The following is a 26,744-nucleotide window of genomic DNA, read 5'->3' on the forward strand; positions in this document are numbered from 1 at the left end:
CTGATGTCTTCATGAATTAGCATGTTCAAGTTTCTACTACATCGAAATATTCAGCTAATAAAATGTAATTCAATTAGCGAAATACTATCAAAGCCCATCTAAAAGGACTGAGAGCAGTCTCTTTATATATAACCTGGCTCTAATTTTAATAGTAAAACTAGTAAAAAAACAGTAAAAAAAAAATTTGAGTACCATCTTGTTTTTTAATATTTAGTTATTGCATTCCAAAGACTACAATAGTAACATTTACACACATATTATAAAACAAGGAGAAATGTTAAAATGAGTCAATAATAAATACAAAGTTCCACTACTTTTTTGTAGCCCATCTTGGATTTTTCTCTAGATACATACATTTCACATTAGAGGCGGCTGATCTAGAGCAGGTATCAGCAAACTACAGCCCATGACACCTATTTGTGCAAATACAGTTTTATTGGAACATAGAAATACTCATTCATATATTGTCTAGGTCTGTTTTTAAGCTACCACAGTGGAACTGTATAATTGCAACAGCAACTGTCTGGCTCATAAAGTCTAAAATATTTACTATCTGGTCCTTGACAAAAAAAAAAAAAAAATTTTTCCAAATCCTCCACTAGAGTCTCAATAACGACAAATGTCCTTCTAGCCCCTTAATTAGGCAAGAAAAGTAGATTATTTGGGTCTACCCCACCAATGCAGTCTTTACTGATGAAATGAAAATTCTCCAACTAAAGAATTAGTAAATAATTTTTCTAAAAGGTTTGACAAATTTCTCATGCTACATATTTCAGGTAACTGTATTTAGTGGCTTATTTAAATATAGTTTCCCTTTGCCTACAGATTAATTAAACACGGTGGGTTAGTTGCTGGATGAGACCGAATTAAACATGGATTAGTTGAAAAGTTTAGCACTGACCCTATATATACCTACCAATGGTATAAAAACCATTATGGCATAATAAAGTAAGTCAAAAAAAAAAAAAAAAAAAAACCACTCCAGCTGCCCTATAGTGTCTTCACTCCCATGGGCCAGATGTTCTCCAAGGATGGACCCTTGGGGACCCTGAGATTCATTCAGGAGGTTCACAGGTTCAAAACTGTTTTCATAACAACACTAAAACAAACCTATCCTTTCACTGTGTTGACCTTTGCGTGGAAGGTACAAAAGCAATGGTGAGGAAAACTGCTAGCACCTGAGCACAAGCCCAGGCGGGCGTCTTCACTGGCACAAGCTCCTAGTTTTTTAAACAAACGTCGATTTCATTTTAGAATGTCCTCAGTGAAGCAGTAAACATTACTCATTTTATTAAATTTTAGCTCTTAAGTACAAACGTTTTAATATCCTGTGTAACAAAATGAGAAGTACGTTCAAAATGAGATGTTCCTCTATATATCAAAGTGATCACTGTCTCAATGTAAAGTGTTTGTGTGATAGTTGCATTTTAAGCAGAACTAGCTCCTTTTTTTCAGTGGGCCATCCCAAAAAAATGACAACATACAGTCATTTAGATTTGGGATTTGGTAGACATTCCCTCTAAAATGTAAGAAGTAATCTGGTCACTTAAAGATATCACTTCACCTGATACTATGGTTTTTTTGTTTTGTTTTGTTTTGTTTTGTTTTTCCCCAATAGTAAAATTGTATCTTTCAAGCAAAAATTTAAATTTTGGAAAACTTTTATCTGCTACTATGAGCTCGACAGCTCTGAAGTATTTTTAAAAAGTTTTATAAGATCAGTGATGACAGTTATCAAATGTCTTTCTTTTTTCTTTTGCTATTGTACAAGAGGAAGATACTTGAAAACTATGTATAACTCGATGAACCAATATTTTCTAAGTTACCAATGTACAATGCTACAAAATTATGTATGGATAAGACCCAGTGGAAGGATAAGATAGACCAAACAGACTTTAATGTAAAAAAATTTTAAAAAGTTCATTGATACGGTTCTGATTCTACATTGCAACTTATCTTTAAGAAACCACCACTTACTGAGTTGTGGTGAAGTACCAAGGAAGAATAGCCACAACTATGTGACAAGGCTATTGAAAATACTTCCTTTTCTAACTACACATCTTTAAGGCTGGATTTTCTTTTTATACTTCAGTCAAAACAACGTGCCACAATTTTGTGAATGCTGAAGTAGATATGAGCATCCAGTTGTCTTCTATTAAGTCAAACATTAAAACGATCTACAAAAAGATAAACCAATGCCACTCTTCTTACTGATTTATTTTTATTTTGGAAAATATATTTACTTTTTCATAAAAATGGTACCATGGTGCTATGGTACTATGTTAGTACGTAATGGTTTGGTTTATTAGTGTCATTTTTTTAAATTAATAAATATTTCAAATTTTAGTTTTAATTTATAATATTGCAAATACCAATGTTTTGACCCACAAAAAGCAAAGATCAATCATTTTTAAGATTTGTAAAGGGACCAAAAATGCTGAGACCAAACACTGGATGACTGTGAAGTTCTATCTTATTCTACATGCAATTTTCTTGTTTTATTGGAAAATACTTACGAAGAAAAATATTTTCCCTTTTTCTTTCTCAGTTCACTTTTTTATGAGCTACACAGGAAACATCTTGCCTAAATTTGAAAGTATAAAGTTGCCTCACTTATAGGAAGAAGGAGAACTGCTCTAAGCAGGAAAAAAAACAAAAAACAAAACATTGCCTGAGAAATGGAGGCTTGAGGCACATCAGCCACAACTACAGACACAGCTGAGCCTGCTTCACCATCTTCCGTAGACCCAGGCTGTGTGAAGACAAGGTATTTCCAGCTAGTATACTTTTTCCCTGCCCGATTCAGCTGGCTAGAGCTCTTCAGGGACCACACTGCAATTCTGGATTTCCTGCCAGGTAGGTGGAAAAATAATTCAAAACGGTATTTTGGGGGGCAAGATGCTGGTGCTGAGACGACATATGGGCAACAACAATCCTCTGTGACACTCCAGTTGTCCAGGTGGCACAAGTGATATAGCTAGAATCCCAGATTTCTCTCTCAATTCCAATCGGAGGGAAAAGATGTATTGGGTTGGAGTTTATTAAGCAGGGGGCTGACCTCTGCCTACCTACAATAGGTAGCAGCATATCCAGGGCTGAAGAGATTGGGATAGGCAAGATAAACTCCCAGACATTCTGGAACAGGGCGAGGCTCGACTGTCAGAGAGCAAAATAAATTTGCCAGGTCTGCTCTTAAGAGACATGGGGAGCAAATGAAGCTTTTCTCTGAGGCCTGAATCTCATAAGCCATACCCCTAAATATATTCAAGTCAAGATCTTAAACCTCAAAGTTTCTCAAATAACTTGTAACAGGTTTCATGACTTTATTATCACTATCACATGGCAGATACTGGCAAACTGATTTTCACCAACATACACCCTACCAATGCCCAATTCATAAAGAAACTCTGAACTAAAAGTCATATCTTAGAATTTCAGTATGGAAGTTCCTCCTTGAAAAGATGTTCTAAATGGCAATTAGGTAAAATAATACTACATTTTATAGACAGGGTAGAATAGACAGACTTTTGTAGGCCGATATATGAACCTAAGAATTATACTGTTTTTATGGTAAAATTCAGCACATTTTCTAACTATGAACTCTGGATTTTGGATACACACATGCACCTCCACAAGTAATCCACAGTGATAAACATATTTGAAACTATAACTTGAAAGGCAAAAATCTAGAGATTCTTAGATTGTCCTGATTCCTCTTATAAAACAATTCTTTGGAGATAATGTACAGCCCTAAGTGCCAACAGAGAACTGCAGGAAAGGAGAAAGTAAAGGAGAAAGGAAAGGAGAAAGGAAAGGAGAAAGGAAAGGAGAAAGGAAAGGAGAAAGGAAAGGAGAAAGGAAAGGAGAAAGGAAAGGAGAAAGGAAAGGAAAGGAAAGGAAAGGAAAGGAAAGGAAAGGAAAGGAAAGGAAAGGAAAGGAAAGGAAAGGAAAGGAAAGGAAAGGAAAGGAAAGGAGAAAGAAAAAAGGAAAGGAAAGGAAAAGGGAAGGAAGGAAGGACAGAAGGAAGGAAGGGAGGAAGGAAGGGAGGGAGGGAGGGAGGGAGGGAGGAAGGAAGGGAGGGAGGGAGGGAGGGAAGGAAGGGAGGGAGGGAGGGAGGGAGGGAGGGAAGGAAGGGAGGGAGGGAGGGAGAGAGGGAGCGAGCTTACCTGTGGTCAAGATGACTAAAATCTTGTAAATTCAATTCCCTGGTGTCTTGGGTAAGATAAATTGTATCCACATCCTATTTGAAATATAATTCAGCCATGTAATCAGTCCATGCAGATGACCAGGGAAGCAAGAGAGACAGTGAGAATTAGACAATGACAATGTCAGGTTTTTATGTAATCTGAGAAATGAAGATTTTAAGTGAAAAATAAATGAAGGGAAAAAAAGAAAAATAAGCCAGTCAAATATTACCATATTTTCCAGGAGTGTGTGTGCTCACGCACACGTACACAGACATTCTTACCCATTGTACTTCTTCCCTGTAAGAAAATCCAAGCCAGTCACAAACACAGGCATACATCTGAGAAAATCCACCTGAAACATACAACAAAAACACTGACAGGTCTTTGGCAAAATGATTTTTAAATTAAAATTTTAAAGCTTAAATATGGCCAATGTTGACAATACTGATTGTCCTTTTCCTTTTTAGGGGGGAAAACAGCAAAGATTCTCCTCCCTGTTCTATAGTTAAGTACATAGCAGGATGCAATACAGCTTAAATATAGGACTTTTGTCCACCAATCTAAAGTCTGTGCGCTGCTAATTACACCTTGAAACTAATTGCACCTTTACAGTAGCACACTAGGAATAGACTTAACTTCCTGGCAGGGGGATATCCATCCAGCTATTCACATTTCAGTTTGAAAATGCATGCTCACCACAGGGGCCCTGCTCAGCCACGGTCTGGCTGTCCCACAGAGCCTGGAGACTAGCCAGGCGCTCAGGCGGCTCCATGGAGACTTTTTTCATGATTCTCCTGTAAGATCAACAACAACACATTTCACAAACCACATTTTTCAACTGCACATAGAAATAAATTTTGTCACATTCCTTTTCTTTAAACAAAGATGAGTGTCACTTCAATTTCAGTAAATATAATTTTATTTTTTGAGCACTAGAGAGCTGGAAATCTAGAAAACATAACAATAAATCCCTATAACTTTCCTTTGTAGATGAAAGGTATTTAGCAATATAGTCTCCATGTTATAGTTTTATAATGTTAGATTTTGTTAGAATAGTTTGAAAAGTGTGTTCCACTTAATGAATTACTAGATTACATGTATACCAAACAGAAATTACTAATTTTCAATTAGTTCAAGTAAAAATCTCTTCTGTCTTTCTATAGTGCCTTGCACAGATGTCCATCAAGAAACTGATCAAGTCATACTGGAATAGTTGTTCCTTTTGCTATCTCTTCCCCTGGGCCATGATTCTTCTGGGGCAGAGAACATGTGCAGCTCCTCCCAACCCCCCATCTTCCTCTTCAGAACCTAACAAAGTTCTTGCCCACACATGCAGAGACAAGTCAGAGTAGTGGTTAAAAGTACAGCCAACCATGCCAAAGTTTCCTTATTCAGGAACTGACACATTTCTGAATTTGTCAGTTTCTGAGATGCTATCCCATAGAGTTATTGTGAGAAAAAAATAATAATAGTACCTATAAAGTTATTAGAATAACACCCCCAGGGCTGAGCCTGTAATCCCCGCACTTTGGGGGGCCAAGGCAGGTGATTACTTGAGCCCAGGAATTCAAGGCCAGCCTGGGCAACATGGCAAAACACCATCTATACAAAAACTACAACAATTAGCCAGGTGTGGTAGCATGTGCCTGTGTCCCAGCCGCTCAGGAGGCTGAGGTGGAAGGACTGCTTGAGCATGGGAGGTAGAGGCTGCAGTTAGATTGCACCACTGCACTCCAGCCTAGGTGACAGAGGGAGACTCTCTCTCAAAAAAAAAAAAAAAAGAATCCCTGGTGTGTGGTAATGTCAATGTATGTTAACTGATACCATCGTTAGTTATCACAGAGTAATCGCTTAATGAATAGTTTATAAATTCATTAATTCACTCAAAAATTTTTTATGAAAGATCTACAGAGTGCCAAGACCCAAAACCAAGTACTAGGCATATAACCATGATTAAACACAGATGCTACCCCTGCCCTTGCAAAGCTAGCAGTCTACTGTGAGAAACAGACGAATAACCAGGCACTAGTGGAAGAGAACTAACACAAGGAAAGTTCAGGGTGGAAGCGCGGGCAAAGAAGGGGCACTTAGCTTATTCCCTGGCGAGGAGAAGGGGTGGGACGTAGGGAGTTGGAAATGCTCTTTGGTATAAGATATCTCTCTGCCAAGACCCATAAGAGGGCAAAAAGAGACAATCAGGTGAAGCATGGCAAGAGGAGGTGTGAGCTACGGGCCAGGAAAGTGTTTCAGATAAAGGAACAGCACACCCCCAAAGATGAGAAAGCCCATGCTTACCAGAAACTCAATCTAGTTCAAAATAGTTGGCAAATGATGTGTAATAAGGAGAGGAGTAAACAGAACAATCTGGGGAGCTAAGCAAAATCCCAGGCCATGGTGAGCCTCGCAGGTCAAATAAAAGGATTTAGATTTTATTCTCAGGGCAATGAGGAGCCATGGCAGATTATAAACAGAGGAGTACATGATGATTAGATGGGCACTGTGAACAAATATCTGCCTGTGTAGGTAGTTGCTCTCAATTTTCTACAAAATTGAGAAATAGAAAACATAGCTTGAGAAATAAAACAGAACTTTCCAGGACTCTTAAGAGTCCAGCTGAGAGTGAAGGTCATGGATTCTTGGTGGTTCAGGGCTAAATAGCTGTGGGATTTTCTCCTGCAGCCCTCAGCAGCCCAAATGTATATGGAGAGGTGCGCAGCTGGCTTGCTGCAGGATACAGGATTTCCAGGTGCGTGTGTCAGAAAAACAGTGGGGAAAGAAGGAGCAGAGGATATTGATAAGGCCTAGATGAAGTCATGGATGTTGTGGGCTGAGCAGTTAAGAACAGACAGGAAGGCAGGACGGGGGTGGCAGAAGAAGAGAAAGCCAAGCCATCCCCAGTCTGGAGGCCTTGAAAAAGTCCAAATACTGGTACTTCCAAGGGAGAGGAAGTGAAAGGCTGTAGTCAGACGCGGAGGGCTAAACTGCTTTTTCACCATGGAATAAGCTGTTCCAGGAGATGACGAGGTCATGTGGCCACAAAAGCAAGTGGAAGTGGGGTAGAGGTAAAGGGGCCATGAGCTGTGAGGAAGGGTGTCAGCGTGTCAGTCACCCAAAACCATGACAGGACGTGGGTGAGAGGTGGTGAAATAAATATATTAACTCATACTGAATATAGTTTCATCTTTAATGATTTCAAGGCACTCTGCTACATACAATGCTCTCAGTCATTCTTACGAATTTCAATCACCTTGTAGAGACTGGAAGAAAATGTTCCCAGTTATTTACATTTTCTGATTGAATGGATGGATTCCAGATAAAATATGCTAGGGCCTGAGAGCTTGCCTGGTTGGGTTCTACTCCTGGAGAAAACCTCAAATACGTATCAAATCATTTAAGTACAAACATTCTGTCAGCATGGAAAATATTCCTCCTACTTCTTTGTAAGTTTTATGACTATGGCATAATCAGGTTCCGACATACCTCATTTTATTGTATTATACTCACAGGTATTGTGAGTGCCTCACGGGTATTGCATTTTTTGCCAGTTGAAGTTTTGTGGCAACCTTGCATTAAGCGAATCTGTCAGCGCCATTTTTCCAACAGCATGTGCTCACTTCCTGTCTCTGTGCCACATTCTGGTAATTCTCACAATATCTCGAACTTTTTCATTATTATTATATCCGTTTTGGTGATGTGATCAGTGATCCTTGATGTTACTATTGTAACTGTTTCGGGGGACCATGAATCACACCCATATAAGACAGCAAACTTAGCTACTTAAAAGTGTGTGTGATCTCACTGCTCCACTGACAACCATTCCTCTCTCTCTCCCTTTCACCAAGCCCCCCTATTACTTGAGACACAACAATATTGAAATTTAGGCCAATTAATAACCCTGCAATGGCCTCTAAGTGTTCAAGTGAAAGGAAGAGTCGCACATCTCTTTACTTTAAATCAAAAGCTAGAAACAATTAAGCTTAGTGAGAAAGGCACATGGAAAGCCGAGACAGGCTGAAAGTTAGGCCTTTTGCGACAAAGAATTAGCAAAATTGCAAATGCAAAGGAAAACTTATTTAAAGAAGTTAAAAGCGCTACTTCCATGAACATGTGAATGATGAAAAAGTGAAACAGCTTTATTCCCAAGATGCAGAAAGTTTTAGTGGTCTGGAATGAAACATTCCCTATGCCAAAGCCTAATCCAGAACAAGGCTTTAACTCTCTTCAGTTCTATGAAGGCTGACAGAGGGGAGGAAGCTGAAGTTGGAAGCTACCAAAGGTTGGTTCATGAGGTTTAAGGAAATAAGTTGTCTCCATAACGTAAAAGTACAAGATGAAGCAGCAAGTGCTGATGAAGGAGCTGAAGCAAGTTATCCAGAAGATACAGCTAAGATCATTGATGAAGATGGCTACACTAAACAACTGATTTTCAATGTAGATGAAAGAGCCTCCTATTGGAAGAAGATGTCATCTAGGACTTTCTTAGCTGGGAGAAGTCAATCTCAGGCTTCAAAGCTTCAAAGGACAGGCTGTAATCCCAGCTACTTGGGAGGCTGAGGCCGGAGAACAGCTCGAACCCAGGATGCGGAGGTTGCACTGAGCCGAGATCGTGCCACTGCACTCTAGCGTGAGCAACAAGAGCAAAACTCCATCACAAAAAAAAAAAAAAAAGAAAGAAAAGAAAGAAATTACCACAGCCACCCCAACCCTTAGCAACCACCACCCTGATAGTCACAGCAGCTATCAGCATGGACACAAGCAAAACCTTCTCCAGCAAAAACATTACAATTCACTGAAGGCTCGGGTGACTGTTAGCATTTTTTAGCAACAAAGTATTTTTAAGGTATATATATTCTTCTAGACATAATGCTATTGCATACTTTAGTAAACATAACTTTTATATGCACTGAGAAACCAAAAAGTTCTTGACTCACTTTACTGCAATGGTCTGGAACCAAACCCGTGGTATCTCTAAGGTATGCCTGTTTACCTAATTCATGTCAGATGTCATTAGTTTCTTCAAATTCCATGTAAATGCACAAGATCTACAAGTGCAGCATGATTTTTGTCTATTTTACCCAAAGGAACTTGTGATTAAGAACCATTATTTTAATAACTTGGGGTAACCATGTTTGAGAAGACATTATAATTAAAGTGATATTACAGAATCTGGAAATATGGAATGGTTCATCTTGGTTCAAAACCATCATCTGGCATTTTAATGGCGTTATATTCTGTCTACATCAAGACAATGAAGCAGATGTTATGCAAAAAAACAGCAAGGCTGTCAGAAGTAGATTCAGCCATTATTCAACTCAATTAGGTAAACCTTGGACACAGAAAGCTGGACTTCTGTCTGACCTCATCTAGGATCACATTTCTCTTTTAAAATTCTTGCTTTGTCTCCATAAAACTGCAGACCATGCTCTTTTGATGATACATAGGGGGTTTAGCTACTCAAACACAGGAAGAAAATATGGCAAAAATCTTTGACCGGAAGCTGGTGGGATTAAAAACAGGAAGCTGGCAGTCTACAATTACCAAAAGAAATAAATTCATCTTGATGGTAGATTTGGAAACCAGAGCCTCCGTTTTACTTGAAAAACAACAGTGGACATTCACACTCAGTTAGTTAAGGGGAAATCAATCAGAGAGTAAGGGAGGCAGCAGCTAGGGCAGACATCTGTGCGAACCAACCTGCCAACGTGTCCGGCGGGGCCTTTTCAAGTAGCTCCACTTTTTTACAGTTCTCATTTTTCTTGTTTAACTGAGATTTCAGGAGCTAAAGGAGTCTCATGAAACAAGTTTATTCATTTTCATAAGATATAAAGTTGTAAGAACTAAATTTCCAGAAGGTAGGAACTGTTTCTTATCTATGCTGACACTGTGCATACAAATAATAAGTGAGAGGAGAATCCACTCTACAGAAGTTGTTTTCTGCCTGTAGTTAAATGACAGCAAGGAGCCACATCACTGTATTTGTTACCGGGCACCAGCTCACACACACATACACATACACACACACACACACACACACACACACAGAATGTTACACAGACAGAAAGACAGAGGATTTGTTGTCCAAATAAGTACCACAAAAGGTAAACCAAAATCCCAAAACAAAACATAAGCAAGACATGCCTCTCACAAGCAGGCAGCACTAGTGCTGATTCAGCATTTGCACTATATGCATTTGATTTGCACAAGACTCAGAAAATAGTTGTATGTGGCAGCAAGAAATAGCAAACTAGATAACAAACACACCAACTCTCCATGCAAATCTCATGATAAACTATTGACACAAAAAATTATATTTTAATGTACTTACACTAATTGATTTAAAATTCAATTCCAATGCTCAGCCTATGCAACACGGCAACTGTCTCCAGAATGGCACATGCTTTAATGCTGCAAGCCACACCACAACAAAAGGCTACCTACTGCTTTGCAAAGTGAAGAGACTACCAAAACACAGCAACTACCTTTCTCTTGTTTATATATAAACTCCTATTTCATCAGCTTTCTCCATAATAACCTCCCATTTTCATACCTCATACCTGTATTAACAATATAATTTAATACTAAAAAAAAATCTAGCTTTGTTTTGGAGAACAGTCAAGGTTCTTGACAGTTGAAAAGCTGAAGGCTGTAACACAGAACAACTTCCTGAAGAGAACTGCCATCACAGACAACCCTGAGAAAACAGATGACAACACTGAGGCTCTAAACCCTTCCCTAGTTCAACCCGTAGGGCTGTCACTGTCTGAGAGGTGAGGCCTCCAAGGACAATCTATAGCAAAGATTGGAATGTTAACAAAACATACGATAACAGTGATTTGAGTTGGGGTGATTTTTAAATTTAACTTACATTTTCTTCTTTATACTTTACATGTTCTCTATATTTTGAATTAAACTTTCCATATTTAATGAGGAGAAAATGTCATCTTAGAAGGGAAGGAGACAGGGAGAGAGAAACATCCTAATATATATTTGGAGACAGGAGATGGGGAGAAAATATGACATGTAAATACTACAAATTTTAATTTAAATCCTTCATTTTTTTCCAACCTGCATTCTCTTGACTATAAGAGCTGATAACATATACATACATACATACACACACACACACACACAGACACACATATATATGTTTGTGTGTTTTGAGATGGGGTCTTTCTCTGTGACCCAGGCTGGAGTGTAGTGGTGTGAGCACAGCTCACTGCAAGTTCAAACTCCTGGGCTCAAGTGATCCTCCCATTAGTTGGGACTACAGGCATGCACCACTACACCCAGCTAGTTTTTAAAATTTCTTAGTAGAAATGAGATCTCACTATGTTGCCCAGGCTGTATATTTTCATACATTTGATTTGGATGATGGATGTTATTTTCAGAATTATATATGGGTAAAATCAGAAATTCAGATCTTTAGAGTTATAGGTTCATTTATACAGAGTCATTCGTAGACTATTCAATAACTGATTACCCAAACTGAGAATCTTCTGGGCTCTAACTCCCCCTGATTCACCTGGTTCCTAATACCTCCTCATGAGGCCCTTTTCTGTTCATCAATCACCACCAGAAGTGCCCTAAGCAAGGAAGGAGATGAGGGTCCCCATGACAGGCTCAGAAAACAAATTTGATGGGACAAACGAGTCATACAAGGTCTAAGGGTTCTAAATATAGTTTCATATTCTCCAGTTCATCATGAGTGGAATATATGACATTACTGGAAATATATTTTGTTTTGCATGTTCTATTGTGCATTATTTATATAAAGCAAATATTCCCCTGACTGATAGCTTGGACTTAAGGCATACTGGGAATGTAGGAGAAAAGATACGGTTACCCATTTCTCCACCCTCTCTAGTCACAACAACCAAAACCAATAAAATTATATGTTTCTCCTGCCAAAATCATGTAATGCAATCTAGGGAACTTCAAGAGTAAAGGTATAACATAGAAACCACAAAATATTAGGCTTATGATGACAAGCTAATTGTGTGTGTTGGGTAGGAAAGAGGAATGCCAATCAAATACATTTAGGTAATTTAATTCTCTGCCAAGGTATTTTCCAAATTATAATCTGTACCTTCTCTCCGACTGGTCTCTTCATGTCAATTGCCTTCCTTTCCCTACTCTCTCCTCTGATTTTTCTCCATCCATTTGCAGTAAATCTCCTTTGCAAAGTCAGCCTGTGCTCATTCATCTCCCACTTACACCCAATCATCTCCTGTCTCATCTGCTTCAGGTTACCTCAGCTAATGAGTTCATGGTTTGAAGGCAGGGCCACTGTCTTCTGACTTCTCTATGCCCCGTGGTACATCATCCAACAAGGTACTGGGCACGGAGTAAGTGTGAAGTGTATGTGCTCATCCAAAACCTCAGTCAGTACCTACTATGTACCAAGAACTAGGGATTTAAGATTAATAAAAACATGGTCTTTGTTTAAGCAGCTCCCAGCCTAGAAGGAAAAACAGGTGTGTTTTGTACCGTGCCTCTCACTTTCTCAAGGATATTGCTGATTTATTTATTAGGGCAGTCTCCAGCAACAAATCTCTCTTTCTACTGATCATTCCCGTCATTACAGCCATATGGTTTAAGCATATGCTTTTATCTCCCATTTTAAACACAAACAGAAATCCCCTGTAATCCCTCAGAGTGCACTAGCTACATCCAATTTGTCAGTTCCCCATGATAGCTGATCTTCTCTATGAAGTTGTCCATACATGACACATCCACTTTCTCACTTCTGAGTTCATCCTTCAACCACAGCAGTCTGCCCCTCCCAACCAGACCCCTAGACCTGCTCTCATCAAGGTGCCTGTGTTATCCATGTCACCAACCCACTGAACAACTCTCTGCCTGCAGTTTGTTCAGCCCCAGCATCATTCTGCAGAGCCACCACTCCTTCCTAGGCCCTGGTTTTTCACTGGTCTTCTTCCTACCTTGACAGCCAGTCCTTACCCAACTCCATTTGTGGCTCTTCCTAGTTTACCTGACCTCTAAATGTTGAGCTCATTCCAAGTATGCCTCATCTGCACATCTTTCTCCACGTGATGTAATCAACAGCCATGCAGTAAAGACCATCTTGTACTCATGGCACTCACCTTTGCTCCATCTCCAGACCTCTCCTCCAAGCCCCAACCTCACATATTTGCCTACCTTATAGCCTCACCTAGGTGGAGCTTAAAGGAGAGGTCTATGGAGGTCTTGTAGGTCCTACACAAATAGATCACAAATTCCACATGCCTAAAACAGAATGGCTACGGATCCCACCCCCCAGAAAAAACTTGTCCCCCACCTATCCCAGGCCTTCTCTGTCTCGCTGTCATATTGGTCACTCAGTTATTAAACCAGAATCTGAGAAGCCATCCTTGTTTTTCTTCTCTTTCTTTCCTCACTGCCCTTACCCACACTTACCTAATCCATCAGCAACTCCTGCATCTAAAATAAAGCTTACATCTACTCTCTCTATCTTAATCCTTAATGCTGCTACCTTTCTCCTGGCCACAGTCATCTCTTGCCTAGATTACTACAAGTGTCCAAATTAGCTTTCTACTTCTACTCTTGCCCCACCACCAGTCTATTCTCTTTAGCAGAAAACAAACAAACAAAAGATCTTCATAAACTATCTAAAGATTCATCTCCTACCCCTAAAATGTTACAGTGGCTTCCAAGGAAAATACTCCTAAATCCCAACCTCTTTCCCACAAGGCTCTACATCAACTCCGCCTATATCACCAGCGCTAGTGCTAGCCCCCTCTTGCATCATTCCTCACTCCTTCCCAACTTTGTTCTTCATTATGCCCCAGCCAAAGTGGATATCTTTCAGTTCCTCAGAGATACCAACCCCTTTCTAGGCAGGAGAAATAGCATGAACAAAAGCCCTGGGAAGATAATATTCTTTGCCCTCCTTTTATAGGGCAGGCACTTTCTCTTCCACTAGGTCTTTTGAAGTTATCATGGCCACATGGAGGCCTTTGGAGACAGAAGTTTATTCTTTATATTAGTCCCATCTATTACTCTCATAGCACTTACTCAAAGGTAGTTACTTGATTTATGTATTTCCCTCCCCCAAGTTAAAATGTAAGTTCCATGTGGGCAGGGACCATGTTCACTGCTGGACCTCAACACTTAGCACTGTGCCTAGCATATAGTAGGAACTCAATAATACTCATGGAATATTTAAGTGTATGAACAAGCATTTACAACACAGTATGATGTGTACTAGTGCAGGAAATGATCCAAAGTTCTTTGGAAACATGAATAAAGACTCTCTTTACAGATGAGAAGATACCCGAGTTAAATCTTTTGGAATTTGTCAGGATTAGAGCTATGATAATGGTGCTGAAAATATGAAAGAGCCTGACTGAGTTCAGGAAGAGGAAAACCATGGTGTTCTGTGTCAGGCTATACAATTTACATTTTATCAGGAAAGCCAGCCATTTGAGAGCTTAGGCAAAGAACAGATACTGTTTGAATTATAAAAAGATAACTCTGATGACAGTATGAAGGATCACTTGCATGAGAAGAACTAGAAGTAGGGAGACTAACTAGAAAGATGCAAGGAAGAAAGTGACTATGGCAGTGGAAATGAAAACAAGGAGAAAGAACCAGACTATGAGATATTAAGATAATATGTTTAAAAGCTTAGCAACCAATGGAATATGACAGTAAGGACCATGAGATGAACATGGCTCAGCTTTTAACTTGTGAGACTATGTGAATGACAATGCCATTAATTGAGATAGAAATACAGAATATAAGCAATTTTTAGGGGGGAAAGTGAGGAGTCCAGCATGGGACATAGTGAGTGTGAGGTGCCTGGGGCTATCCTTGTGGAGATGCCCAACAGGCGGCTGGTAAGTGGGAATGAAGACCTGGGTACAGTAGAGGTCTTAGATTTAGAAATCAACATACACATGGGAACTTTCTTCCTAGAAACAGAGGTGATTAATACTTCTTTAATATTTGCCTGAAGATTTTAACAAGAAGTTAAATGGAAGCTATAAGTGAAAATACTATTCTTACTCAATGTTCTCTGGGAAGAAAAAAAAATTGAAGAATCCAAACTAAAAATAAAAATGGTTAATTTTTCTGAAAATCCTACAATACTAAACAAATAAGGCTGCCTTTTAAAGAAAATAGAGATTCTAAATATTGTTCTGAAGTGTCTTTAAAGTCCAGGGTATTATAAGCTCTTGCCAAGTAAGGTGGTGCTTAATAATTTTTTTTTTATTTCATCAGTGTTAATTTAGAAGGAAAGCGAGCACATTATAAAGAAACACATGTACAAAGTCACATTACTGAAATGTAGTTTAAGGAAAATGGGTTGTAGCTATTGTTAACTCATGATTACCCCAGCTAGTTCTCTGTTGGCTCTAAGGATGATGTCGAAACCATTCCTAAGAAAGTTTTGCTTCTTGGCAATTCCCATTGCCACCATGGATTCACTTCTTACTTCATCCTGCCACCCACTGCTGCCCACACTTCTTCTCCAGAACTGCCCGTGTGTGTGATTAGAGACCAGGAGAGCTTGCCTTGAAGACACCTCATACCTGAAATTCTAGCCAAGCAGGAGTCAGAGGGCAGTCCCAGCTCACCCTCTCCACTCCACTGAAATGGAGGCTAGGGACACTTAGCTCCCCCAGCAACCAGCTACCCTGATAATCAGAGAACCACAAGACTTAAGCTTCAAGAAGGAAGGAGCCCAAGGTGAACAACCAGCAAGCACAGGGCCAGCCTTCCATTCTGGTGCGTTCACCTCCCACCACGTGGGGAAGAGAGAGAGCCCTGCGAAGGGCTGTGAAGGGAACTGAGTAGGGCCAAAGAGCTTGAAAGGGAGTGTCTGTCCCCACTGAGCCACTTTTAGTCATCCATAAGGTTTAAATGACTAAAAGTCTAGGTTTTCCTGCTGCTTTGTCCCTCAACTTGCAGGCAAGGCATGGCAGGAGGAGCATGTTCTATGAAGGGCAACTGTTCCCAAAATTCCCCTCCCACCTCCACCATGCAAGGAACACAGCTACCATGCTACACATGTCTACAAGGGGCCTCCAGCCCTTCCCTGTATATACTTCTGCCTTCTGGGAGAGGAATGGGAGGGAAATTCTCTGCCATCTGTGAATCCTGTTCTTCTTTCAGGAGGGTATTTTGACTATAACTATTATTTTAGGGAGCTTTCAGACATAAGCATCTCTCTGCCTTTCACCTCAGTCAATCTAATTCCCGTATCCCAGCAACCCACACACCCCACAACTACAAACTCAGGTATCCAAGCCCATAATCCTGACTTTAAAAGCTTAAAAAAAAATACAAGGGCATGGATGAACAAAATTTACTAATACGCCTGATGGGTATTTCAGAACACTAAGAGGACAATGAAAAAAAGGGATTTTTACATTCAATTTTTTTAGGTTTCTTGTTACTGAAAATAAAAAAGCAAAGAAAATAAAACCCTCTCTCTCTTCATCCACATTATACTTGGTGCAACTATACAAAGTATGCAGCCCCTGGCACTCTGGTAATAAGCTGTGAGTAAAATTCACACTCATGTAAATCTGGAGTTATATTAAAAGGTTACTGTTTTAGTCTTATGCGAAGTTAAAGGACTGCCAAATCCCTTCATCACTCAAGCTCTTTGAAGAATAAGACACAGTCTTGTAGAAATCCTCAGACCAAAACACAAGGGTTTTGATATTTAATGTTTAAGAGGAGGAGAAAGTCTGAGAGAGGAACTAAGTGAAGGGGTAAAAAGAAAGCATTGTTGTATTTGCCGTTTTGAGGAAGAACAGGTTATTTGCTCTCCTCACCCTGCCCAGGGAAACTCACACTGGAGAGAGGCCAGGAAATATCTTCCTCAGGCAGGTGCCTATGTGAGCCAGCACCTCACTCACGTCCTCGGGCGATGCCATCTTCATGGAGATGTTGCACTTCTCAGTTTCCACAACCATCTGCAAGAACCGGGTGGGACACTTCTTAAGAATGAGTCCAGTTCCTTCCGTTTTAAATTATTTTCAGTACTGTAAACTACATAGTCACACAGATATATACTAATACAATATTAGCTGTTTTTTCTTTTAACAAGGTTCGAGGGTAGCACATCTCACATACATGCGTGAATACCCAACCATCACGCTCATGAACTACAAAAGAATCACAGCATTAGCTTTTCAAGAAGCACTTCCTTAAAATGACACACTTAATTTAAGACTCAAAGAAGTGTTTGGGTAGCGGGTGTAGGTGTTGTCAGAAACATCTAGAAACTGAAGCAAGTGTTTCCAAGGGCCAAGCTGGCAGATTCAAATAGACTCCCATATGATAAGAGACTGAATTCCCACATTCAAACATGACTCTCCTTTTACCAAGATTTTGTCCTGAGCTGCAGTATTACAAACTTTTTATATCCCTGCTATGCAGTATAAGTATGGCTATATCTTTCTGTGAGTACCCATGGGCAATCTAAAAGCTACCTTTAAAACACACACACACACATTTTAAAAACAAGAAACCTTATAATATGCTTAAATAAAATGTTAAAACCTTTTGCTCTTGGGAGCAAAAGAGAAATGCTTTTAAAAGTTTCGATCGGCAGGGTGCGGTGGTGAGCTCACACCTATAATCCTAGCACTTTGGGAGGCCGAGGCAGGCGGATCACAAGGTCAAGAGATCGAGACCATCCTGGCCAACATGGTGAAACCCTGTCTCTACTTAAAATAAAATAAAATAAAATAAAATTAGCTGGGTGTGGTGATGCGTGCCTGTAGTCCCAGCTACTCAGGAGGCTGAGGCACAAGAATCACTTGAACTCAGGAGGTGGAGGTTGCAATGAGCCGAGATCGTGCCACTGTCCTCCAGCCTGATGATAGAGCAAGACCCTGCCTTAAAAAAACAAAAACAAAAACAAAAAGGTTTCGATCTTTCTAAGAAGAGGGGATACTTGGAATATTAAGGTAACATGTTAATAAAATGTTTGGTGTTAGGTTTAGTGTCAGGCTAAGACTCATTCCTATAATTAACTGCTGGAGATGTCCAAAATACATGTCAAAAAATGTTGAGACTGAGACAGCTAGTCCTCTAAATAAGTATAAATTAACTTGTGAGAAGGAGGGCAGGTCACAAAAGGGGCAAGAGGTTGAAGATGTACACATTACAAATAAGAAGAACTTCAGCCACTTAAAAAAAGATGCCATTTTATTTCATCTCAAAAACACTCATGTAAGCTGGGTGTGGTGGTGCATGCCTGTAATCCCAGAAACTCAGGGGGCTGAGGCAGGAGGATCGCTTGACCCTAGGAGTTCAAGACCAGTCCAGGCAACATAGTAAAACCCCATCTTCCCACCCCACAAAAAATTCCCATAAAATTCAATCCTCTTAGATTATCACTTATCAAAATATCCTCACACATTTACTTCCTGTTCTTACTTTATCTATACAAAAATATGATGGAAAACACTGTTTATAATGTGCAATGCAGTTTTTAGATTTTGCCTTAGATTTTCCTAAAATTAGCCCAAACTGAAAATAATAATAATGTAAGTATTTCAACATATGCATGTTAAAAGAAAAAGTAATGCAAGGTATGTCAAAATGATGAGATCAAAGGACATAAATAATGTAAATGTTTAAGACGTCACTTTTTCATAAATACCTCCAGAAGAATCTGTCAATAAGTATTCAATAAACACCACTTCTGTGCTAGTTAGTTGAACGTAAAAAAAATTAAAATTCCTATTTTTCAGCACCTTCCTCAAGAAATGAAAGGCAAAGCCTTTAAAATTCTCTAGGCAAAGGCTCCATTTGTCTTCTAAAAGCTGGTTCAAGAGATATTCCTCTTGCAAAAGGCACCAAGCATTATTGTACCTGGAGACTAAACAACCCAGTAGCCTATAAGATGTTTTAAGTAAGACTAAATCTACTTAGTGCAATTAGGCTCATAATTTTCATATGCACATTATCTGTGCATACGCATGTTTTTAAAAGCCAGACACTTTTGATTTGCCATTGTGTCTATGCTCTGCACCCCACCCCCAATCTTCCCACCATGGGTAATTATATTTTTCACTACAGGGGTACTTTTACATTCTTCACATCTAGCGCATCTATTCAGTTCACAGTTTGGGTGCGAGTAATTAGTAATTAGCTTATTCTAATTCCACTTAATCTTAACACCTAATCATCTTTAATTGCACAGGCTTGAATAGAATGACAGAGAAGAAAAAAAGGTGACAGGTGGAGGAAGAAATGAGGCCTTCAATTCAACCTTACAAGCAAGCACTCACAGAACCCTGTGTAAGATGTCACCACCTTTGCATAATGTAAAGACTGCAACAAAGTGATGGAGGTGAAACCAACACAATAAATCACCTCATCAAAAAAAGAAAAAAAGAGTTTCCTATCAAATACTCTTTTCCCTCCCACTTCAGCTGGAGAGGAACAGAACGTTTGAAACACATTTTCCTTAGACACCTAGCAGGATATAACCCATGATATCTAATACACATTTAAAATAATAATCAGAGACATAAGCCATAGTAACTTATGTATGATTCAAATTTCCCACCCCACTCTACCGCCTTTTTTAAGGTCGAACAACCTGATTAAACTTTAAGGGCAGCATGTTTTACTAATCCCCAGCTAACAGACCTGTGAGTTGTTTTTCTCTCCTCTATCAGAAATACCCATGGGTGGGCCTGGCGCAGTGGCTCACGCCTGTAATCCCAGCACTTTGGGAGGCCGAGGCGGGTGGATCATGAGGTCAGGAGATCGATACCATCCTAGCTAACACGGTGAAACCCCGTCCCTACCAAAAATACAAAAAATTAGCCGGGCGTGGCAGCTGGTGCCCATCGTCCCAGCGACTCGGAGGCTGAGGAGAAGAATGGGGTGAACCCAGGAGGCGGAGTTTGCAGTGAGCTGAGATCATGTCACTGAACTCCTGCGTGGGCAACAGAGCGAGACTCCGTCTAAAAAAAAAAAAAGAGAGAGAGAGAGAGAAAAAAAGAAAAAAGAAATACCCATGGGTGGTGGGTGGCTTATGAATATCATTCTGTGACATAGCAAACAATTAACCCTATAATTTCAAAAAAAAATCATAGCAGGTATTCAGTTGTACAAAAAAAGAGTCCAAAAATTGTATAACTACAAAACTATATAACTGCTGGCCTCAACTTAAATACCATGAAGGCAATAGAACTCGAGCACCAGAAAATAATGTGGCATAGAGACTTGTAAAATAAGATAAAGGTTTCCCACATTTCTGAAGAAAAGGGAAAATACCAACGGCAAAAGTCACATTTCACTAACTCTATAGAGCAATCACTCACTCTTACACACAATGCAGTGGGTAAGTCTCGGGAATTTTATCCGAGTTGACGAACTATAATTAAATGATAATAAAAAATAGCAAGGAGAAAAAAATAAATCCCAGAGAACATTATAAAAGAATTCCTAATCAAGGCTAGATTCTGAGTGCCACTGGTAGACATTCCCATCCTTATGATTTTATGTAAAAGAAAATTAAAACTAGAGACTTCAAGGAACCAGTGGTTACACAGGTCACTGGTTCTTAACCTTTGGAATGCAACAGAATCAAATGGTGCACTTGTTCAAAAAAAAAAAAAGTCCACCGCAGACGTATGTTATTGTTAACTGTCCTATGTATATGCTGTGTGTGTATGAGGAGGATGAGGAAGTGTGATGTGACAGAGAGAAGGGTACTGCTGAAAGTATATTTTTAAAAATAATCTCAGGCAATTCCAAAACACAGCAAATTTTGAATACCATTAGGTTACTGGTATTGCCAGTCTCTGAACTGCTAGGCCATTTACAGAAGCAGTGCCAATGTCCACTATAATTTCATCTCAAAGGTCCATAGTGTGGGACAAAGTTAAATTGAAGCACTGTTGTAAATCTGTTCTTTTGGTATTGACACTGACAGGGGCTGAGACAGACGGCTTTATACACAGTTCCTCGGAGTGGTAGGCATAATGAAAGGGGCAAGACTACAAGTGTGGTAAGACCAATTTTGGCAGCCACATGGGAAAATTAGTCTTGCTGCATCAACACCCTTTCTCATAATTAAATAGCACAGTGAAATCATATTTTGAACATAACCTTGGCATTAACATTTCGCTAATGCCCTTCTGCTCCCATCCCAGCTCTCAAATCATAAACATAAACATTCCTGAATTAAGACTAGCAAGAAGACCCTGGTTATGTCATTATGTCATCATTCACGAGTGATCATTCACTCCTGCATATGTTTGACCATTTGGGCAAACATATGTTGCTGTGATTTTTCTTTCAAACTCCAGTTTCTGGAAAATGATAAACACGTAAGATAAAACATTGCTCTAAGATGAACTGTGGAAAAGTCCCAAGAGTTTGTATGAAATCTCAAAAACCACAGTGACGATTTTGACAATTTTAAAGAACATTACCAACAAACTCCACACACACACACACATACACACCACACACACACTTTGTAGTTTTAAAAGCTAAAACAAACAGTAGAAGGAAAGAATAAAGATCAAAGCAAAAGTCAATGAAATAGGAAATAAAAAATCAATGAAATCAATAAAGAAAACCAATGGAACCAAAAAGAAAGTTGTTTGAAAAGATCAAAAAAATTGGTAGACCTCTAACCTGACTGAAATGGAAAGAGATAGAGATAACCAAATTACCAGTATTGGGAATGATATTCCCAATACTGTTATACTTGTTATACAGGTATTAGAAGTATAACAAGTGGGTATTGTTAACAACTTTATTTCAATAAATTCAACAACTTACATAAAATAAACAAATTTCTTAAAAGACACAAACTACCAAAGCTCATTCAACAAGAGAAATACAAATGGATCTATATCATTAAGGAATATTAATAGAATTTGCAGTTTAAAACCTTCCCTGGTCAGGCACAGCGGCTCATGCCTGTAATTCCAGTACTCTGGGAGGCTAAGGGGGGTTGATCGCTTGAGCTCGGAAGTTTGAGTCGAGCCTGGGCAATGCAGAGAAACCCTGTCTCTAGAAAAAAATACACAAATGAGTCGGGCATGGTGGTGCATGCCTGTAGTCCCTACTTGGGAGGACGAGGTGGGAAGATGGCTTGGACACAAGAAGCCAAGGTTGCCATGAGCCAAGTTTGCACCCCTGCGGCTCCTGCCTGAGCAACAGAGTGAGACCCTGTCTCACCAAAAAAAAAAAAAACCTTCTCAAAGAGAAAACTCAAGGCCCAAATAACTTCACCAGTAAATTCAACCAAACATTTAAGACAAAAATTAATACCACCTACCACCTCAACAGAAAAAATTTAAGAGGAGGAATTACTTCCTCCTCTATAGAGAAGAAATATGTAGAATCATTCTATAAATCCATGATTCTCTAATAGAGAAGCCAGCCAAAAATGTTTAAAAAAAAAAAAAAAAAAAGACAAACCAATCACTCCCACAAACATCGATGCAAAACACTATTCACAAAATTTTAACACTTGGAATTCAACAATATATAAAAGGAATAATATATCGTGACTCACGCCTGTAATCCCAGCACTTTGGGAGGCCGAGGTGGGCGAATCACAAGGTCAGGAGATTGAGACCATCCTGGCCAACGTGGTGAAACCCCGTATCTACTAAAAATACAAAAATCAGCTGGGCTTGGTGACACGCACCTGCAGTCCCAGCTACTCAGGAGGCTGAGGCAGGAGAATCATTTGAACCCAGGAGGCAGAGGTTGCAGTGAACCAAGCTTGTGCCACTGCACTCCAGCCTGGTGACAGAGCGAGACTCCATCTCAAAAATATATAATAATAATAATAATAATAATAATAATACATCATGGCCAAATGAGACTTACCCTAGGAATAAAATATTTGATATTAAAAAAAAATCAATATAATTCACCATTTTAGGAAGCTTAAAAAAAGAAAGAAAACCACACAATTATCTCAATAGACAAAGAAAAAACATTTGCCAAAATCCAACACTAATTCCTGATTAAAACTCTCAGCAAACTAAAAATAGAAAGAAACTTCTTAAAACAGATAAAGGGCATCTATTTTAAAAACCTACAGCTAACATCACACTTAATGGTGAAAGAATAAATACTTTCCCTCAAAGATGAGGAAAAAGGCCAAGAAGGTCTGATCTTGCCACTGCCATTCAGCGCTGTCTTGTAGGTACCAGAACAATTGTCAAGGTCTGAGATTTTACCCTACTTGTAAGCCAGTAAGTTAGCCTATTACTGTTTCATTGATGCTGCGGAAGACAGGAGACACCTGGGTCAGAGACATAGGATTTTATGATTAATGGCACAACAAAAGGCATGTGCACCACATTTGGATAGATTCCCCTGCCCTCAAAGTCCCACATGGTGACATGAAGGGATTCAGATGGATGCCTGCACACACAGTAGGCTGCTTACAAGAAAGGAACCCTTGGACATTGGAAATCTACTGTTTTCATAGTAAGAAGTAAGCAAGCCTGTTCTTTGTTCAACAGGCAACTATTCCACCATCCCACAAGGATGCTCACTGCAATCAACCCTGAGAAATAGCCTGGGCAAAGAGTAGTCATGGCACTAAATTCCTGGCATACCCAGCAAAATATGTAGGAGTATGACACCAATAGAGGAATATCTCCCAATAGCAGTAAGACTAGACAAAGAAATAAAAGACACCCATGTTAAAAATAAAAGGTACCCATCCATATTCACAAATGACATTTTTGTAAATACTGATGAAATCTATTTTTAAAAGCTACTAGAACTAATACACGAGTAAAGCAAGATAGCAGGATATAAGGTCAACATGCAAAAATCAACTATATTTCTAATACCAGCAAGAGACAACTGAAATTTTAAAAATAACACAATTTATAGCAGCATCAAAAAATATTAAACACTTAGGAATGAATTTAGAGATGTGTAAGACCTGTACACTGAAAGCTACAACAAAATACACTCAGGAAAAACTGAAAAAGACCTAAACAAATGGAGAAATATATAGTTTTCTTAGGTCAGAAGACTGTACATTACATCAGTTCTTCCCCCAAAGTGATTTAAAAATTCATTGTAACATCAGCCAAAATTCCAGCCAGCTTTTTATAGAAACTGAGATGTTTCTAAAATTCACATGGAATTGCAAAGGACCTAGAATCACTGAAACAATTTTGAAAAAGAAGAAAAACGTTGGAGGAATAACACTCTCTGATTTCAAACTTTGTTGTAAATAAGCCACAATAATAGAGTACAAGAGTGGCATGAAGATAGTAGCAAGGAGACGGGATTCAAAGAGTGCAGAAACAGATTCACACTTAAACGGACTACAGAATTTCAACAAAGGTGAAAACAAGCTCAGTGAGGAAACAATAGTCTTTCAAACAAATGTTACTGGAACAAGTGAATATAATATAAATACGAGAAAAAAAAGACAAACTAAAAAAAATTTTGATCTATACATAGCTTTATATTCAAAAATTACTTCAAAAGGGATCATAGGCCTACATGTGTAACCTAAAGCTGTAAAACTTCTGGAAGATATAGAACATGCTGTGACCCTGAGTTAAGAAAAGATTTATTCAATATGATACTAAAAGCACAAACCGTAAAAGAAAATATTGATAAACTGAACTTCATCAACATTTGAATCTTCTATTCTTTGGCCAGGCGTAGTGGCTCACACCTGTAATCCCAGCACTTTGGGAGGCCGAGACGGGTGGATCACGAGGTCAGGAGATCGAGACCATCCTGGCTAACACAGTGAAACCCCATCTGTACTAAAAATACAAAAAATTAGCTAGGCATGTTGGCGGGCGTCTGTAGTCCCAGCTATTCAGGAGGCTGAGGCAGGAGAATGGCGTGAACCCGGGAGGCGGAGCTTGCCCTGAGCTGAGATCCCGCCACTGCACCACTGCACTCCAGCCTGGGCGACAGAACAAGTGACTCCATCTCAAAAAAAAAACAAACAAAAAAAATTCTCCTCTTTGAAAGACACTGTTAAGGGAATGAAAAGACAAGCCACAGACTGAGAGAAGATATCTGATAAAGGCTTTGTATCCAGAATGTGTTTTTTTTAAAACTCTCAAAACTCAATAAGAAAACAAACAGCCCAATTTTTGTAATGGCAGAAGGAAATACATGATGGCAATTAAACAGATAAAAGGATACTCAACATGTTCTGTCACTAGGGAAATGCAAATTAAAACCACAATGAAAAAGCACTACATACCTGTTGAATGGTTAACATTAAAAAGACTGACTATACCAGTGTTGGGGAGGATGTGGAGGAACTAGAACTCTCATATGCTGTTGGTGACAATGTAAAATGGTACCACCACTGTGGAAAAGTGTGACAGTTTCTTAAAAGGTTAAACATATAGCTATCATATGATTCAGCCATTCTACCCCTAGGTAATTACACGTGGGAAATGAAAGTACATGTCCAATCAAAAACTTGTACTTAAATATTCATAGCAGCTTTATTCAACATAGCCAAAACGGGAAACAATCCAAATGTCCCTCTCATCGGGTGAATGGATAAACGAACCGTAATACAGCCACACAATTAAACACTACTCAGCAACAACAAGAATAAACTATTGAGACATGCGACAAAATAAATCAATCTCAAAATAATTAAACTGAGGTTGGGGGAGGGAGAATATTAGGAAAGATAGCTAATACGTGCTGGGCTTAATACTTAGGTGATGGGTGGATAGGTGCAGCAAACCTTGGCACACATTTACCTGTGTAACAAACTGGCATACCCTGCACATGTACCCCAGAACTAAAAATAAAATAAAAAATTAAAATAATAATAATTAAACTGACTGAAAGAAGGTAGACAGGAAGAAGTATACATTGTATGACATCATTCATATAAAATTTTTAAAATGCAAACTACAGGAATCAAAAGTAGATACCTGCAGATTGACTGCAGATGGGGAAGAGGGCCGAGAGAGTCATACATATGTCAACACTTATCAAATTGTACACTTTAGTTTACTGCAGTTAGTTATAGCCCAATAAAGCTATTTTTTAAAATCTGCATTTTATTAACTCCAAAAAATTATCACTATATTCCCACTAAAACCTTATATAGTACTATGTAATTGCTATGAAATTTTAGTGTCAAAGCATGTTGTACAAACTCTATAAGGAACAGTACTCTCACATTTACATTGCCAGTTATAAGAGCTAATTAGTTCTTCACAAACTGAGTTATGGAGAATGTGTTTCCCGTATCAGAATGAATTTCCAACTCCTGTCCACACAGCCAGTGTTGAGTCTCTCATTTTGAAAATTTAATCTTCCCTAACCTTGTTTATCCACATTGTCTCAAGGAACATTTTAGGGTTTCAGGAATTCAAGAAAGATGACCTTGCAGTGATCTGTTTTTCACACTCACCTGAGCTGACTTGCTGCAGATGACGCCATGAATCTCCAAGTAGCTGAAGGTTAACTCAAGCTGCAATTGAGGGGAAAGGAGGAAAGAAAAGACCTGTAATGAGGGTTTTAAAACATAAAATTCAAGGTAAAAAACAAATCCTACAACTAGAAACA

At 39.0% G+C, this 26,744-nt stretch overlaps 2 protein-coding genes and 1 pseudogene across 22 annotated transcripts in view; 1 reads left to right on the plus strand and 2 right to left on the minus strand.

Moving 5' to 3' along the window:
• The window catches only part of CARMIL1 (capping protein regulator and myosin 1 linker 1), a 349,557-nt gene that overhangs the window by 168,000 nt on the left and 154,813 nt on the right, over positions 1 to 26,744 (minus strand). For all 19 annotated transcript variants that reach the window (XM_074038752.1, XM_065544339.1, XM_074038747.1 and 16 more), the window contains 5 exons: positions 26,590 to 26,649; positions 17,013 to 17,134; positions 4,884 to 4,981; positions 4,469 to 4,539; positions 4,167 to 4,240 (listed from right to left, as the gene is read on the minus strand). In XM_074038752.1, coding sequence (XP_073894853.1) covers positions 4,167 to 4,240; positions 4,469 to 4,539; positions 4,884 to 4,981; positions 17,013 to 17,134 — 365 coding nt within the window. In that variant the 5' untranslated portion in view covers positions 26,590 to 26,649. The remainder of the gene's footprint in view (positions 1 to 4,166; positions 4,241 to 4,468; positions 4,540 to 4,883; positions 4,982 to 17,012; positions 17,135 to 26,589; positions 26,650 to 26,744) is intronic.
• LOC102142214 (cytidine monophosphate-N-acetylneuraminic acid hydroxylase) overlaps positions 2,667 to 26,744 on the plus strand; it is a 357,828-nt gene continuing 333,750 nt past the window's right edge. For all 3 annotated transcript variants that reach the window (XM_065544341.2, XM_074038754.1, XM_074038755.1), the window contains exon 1: positions 2,667 to 2,856. The gene's annotated coding sequence lies outside the window, so the exon portion shown is untranslated. The remainder of the gene's footprint in view (positions 2,857 to 26,744) is intronic.
• LOC123573266 (small nucleolar RNA U13) lies at positions 17,217 to 17,338 on the minus strand (annotated as a pseudogene).

The sequence above is a fragment of the Macaca fascicularis genome, chromosome 4 (assembly GCF_037993035.2).
Source record: "Macaca fascicularis isolate 582-1 chromosome 4, T2T-MFA8v1.1".
NCBI lineage: Eukaryota > Metazoa > Chordata > Mammalia > Primates > Cercopithecidae > Macaca > Macaca fascicularis.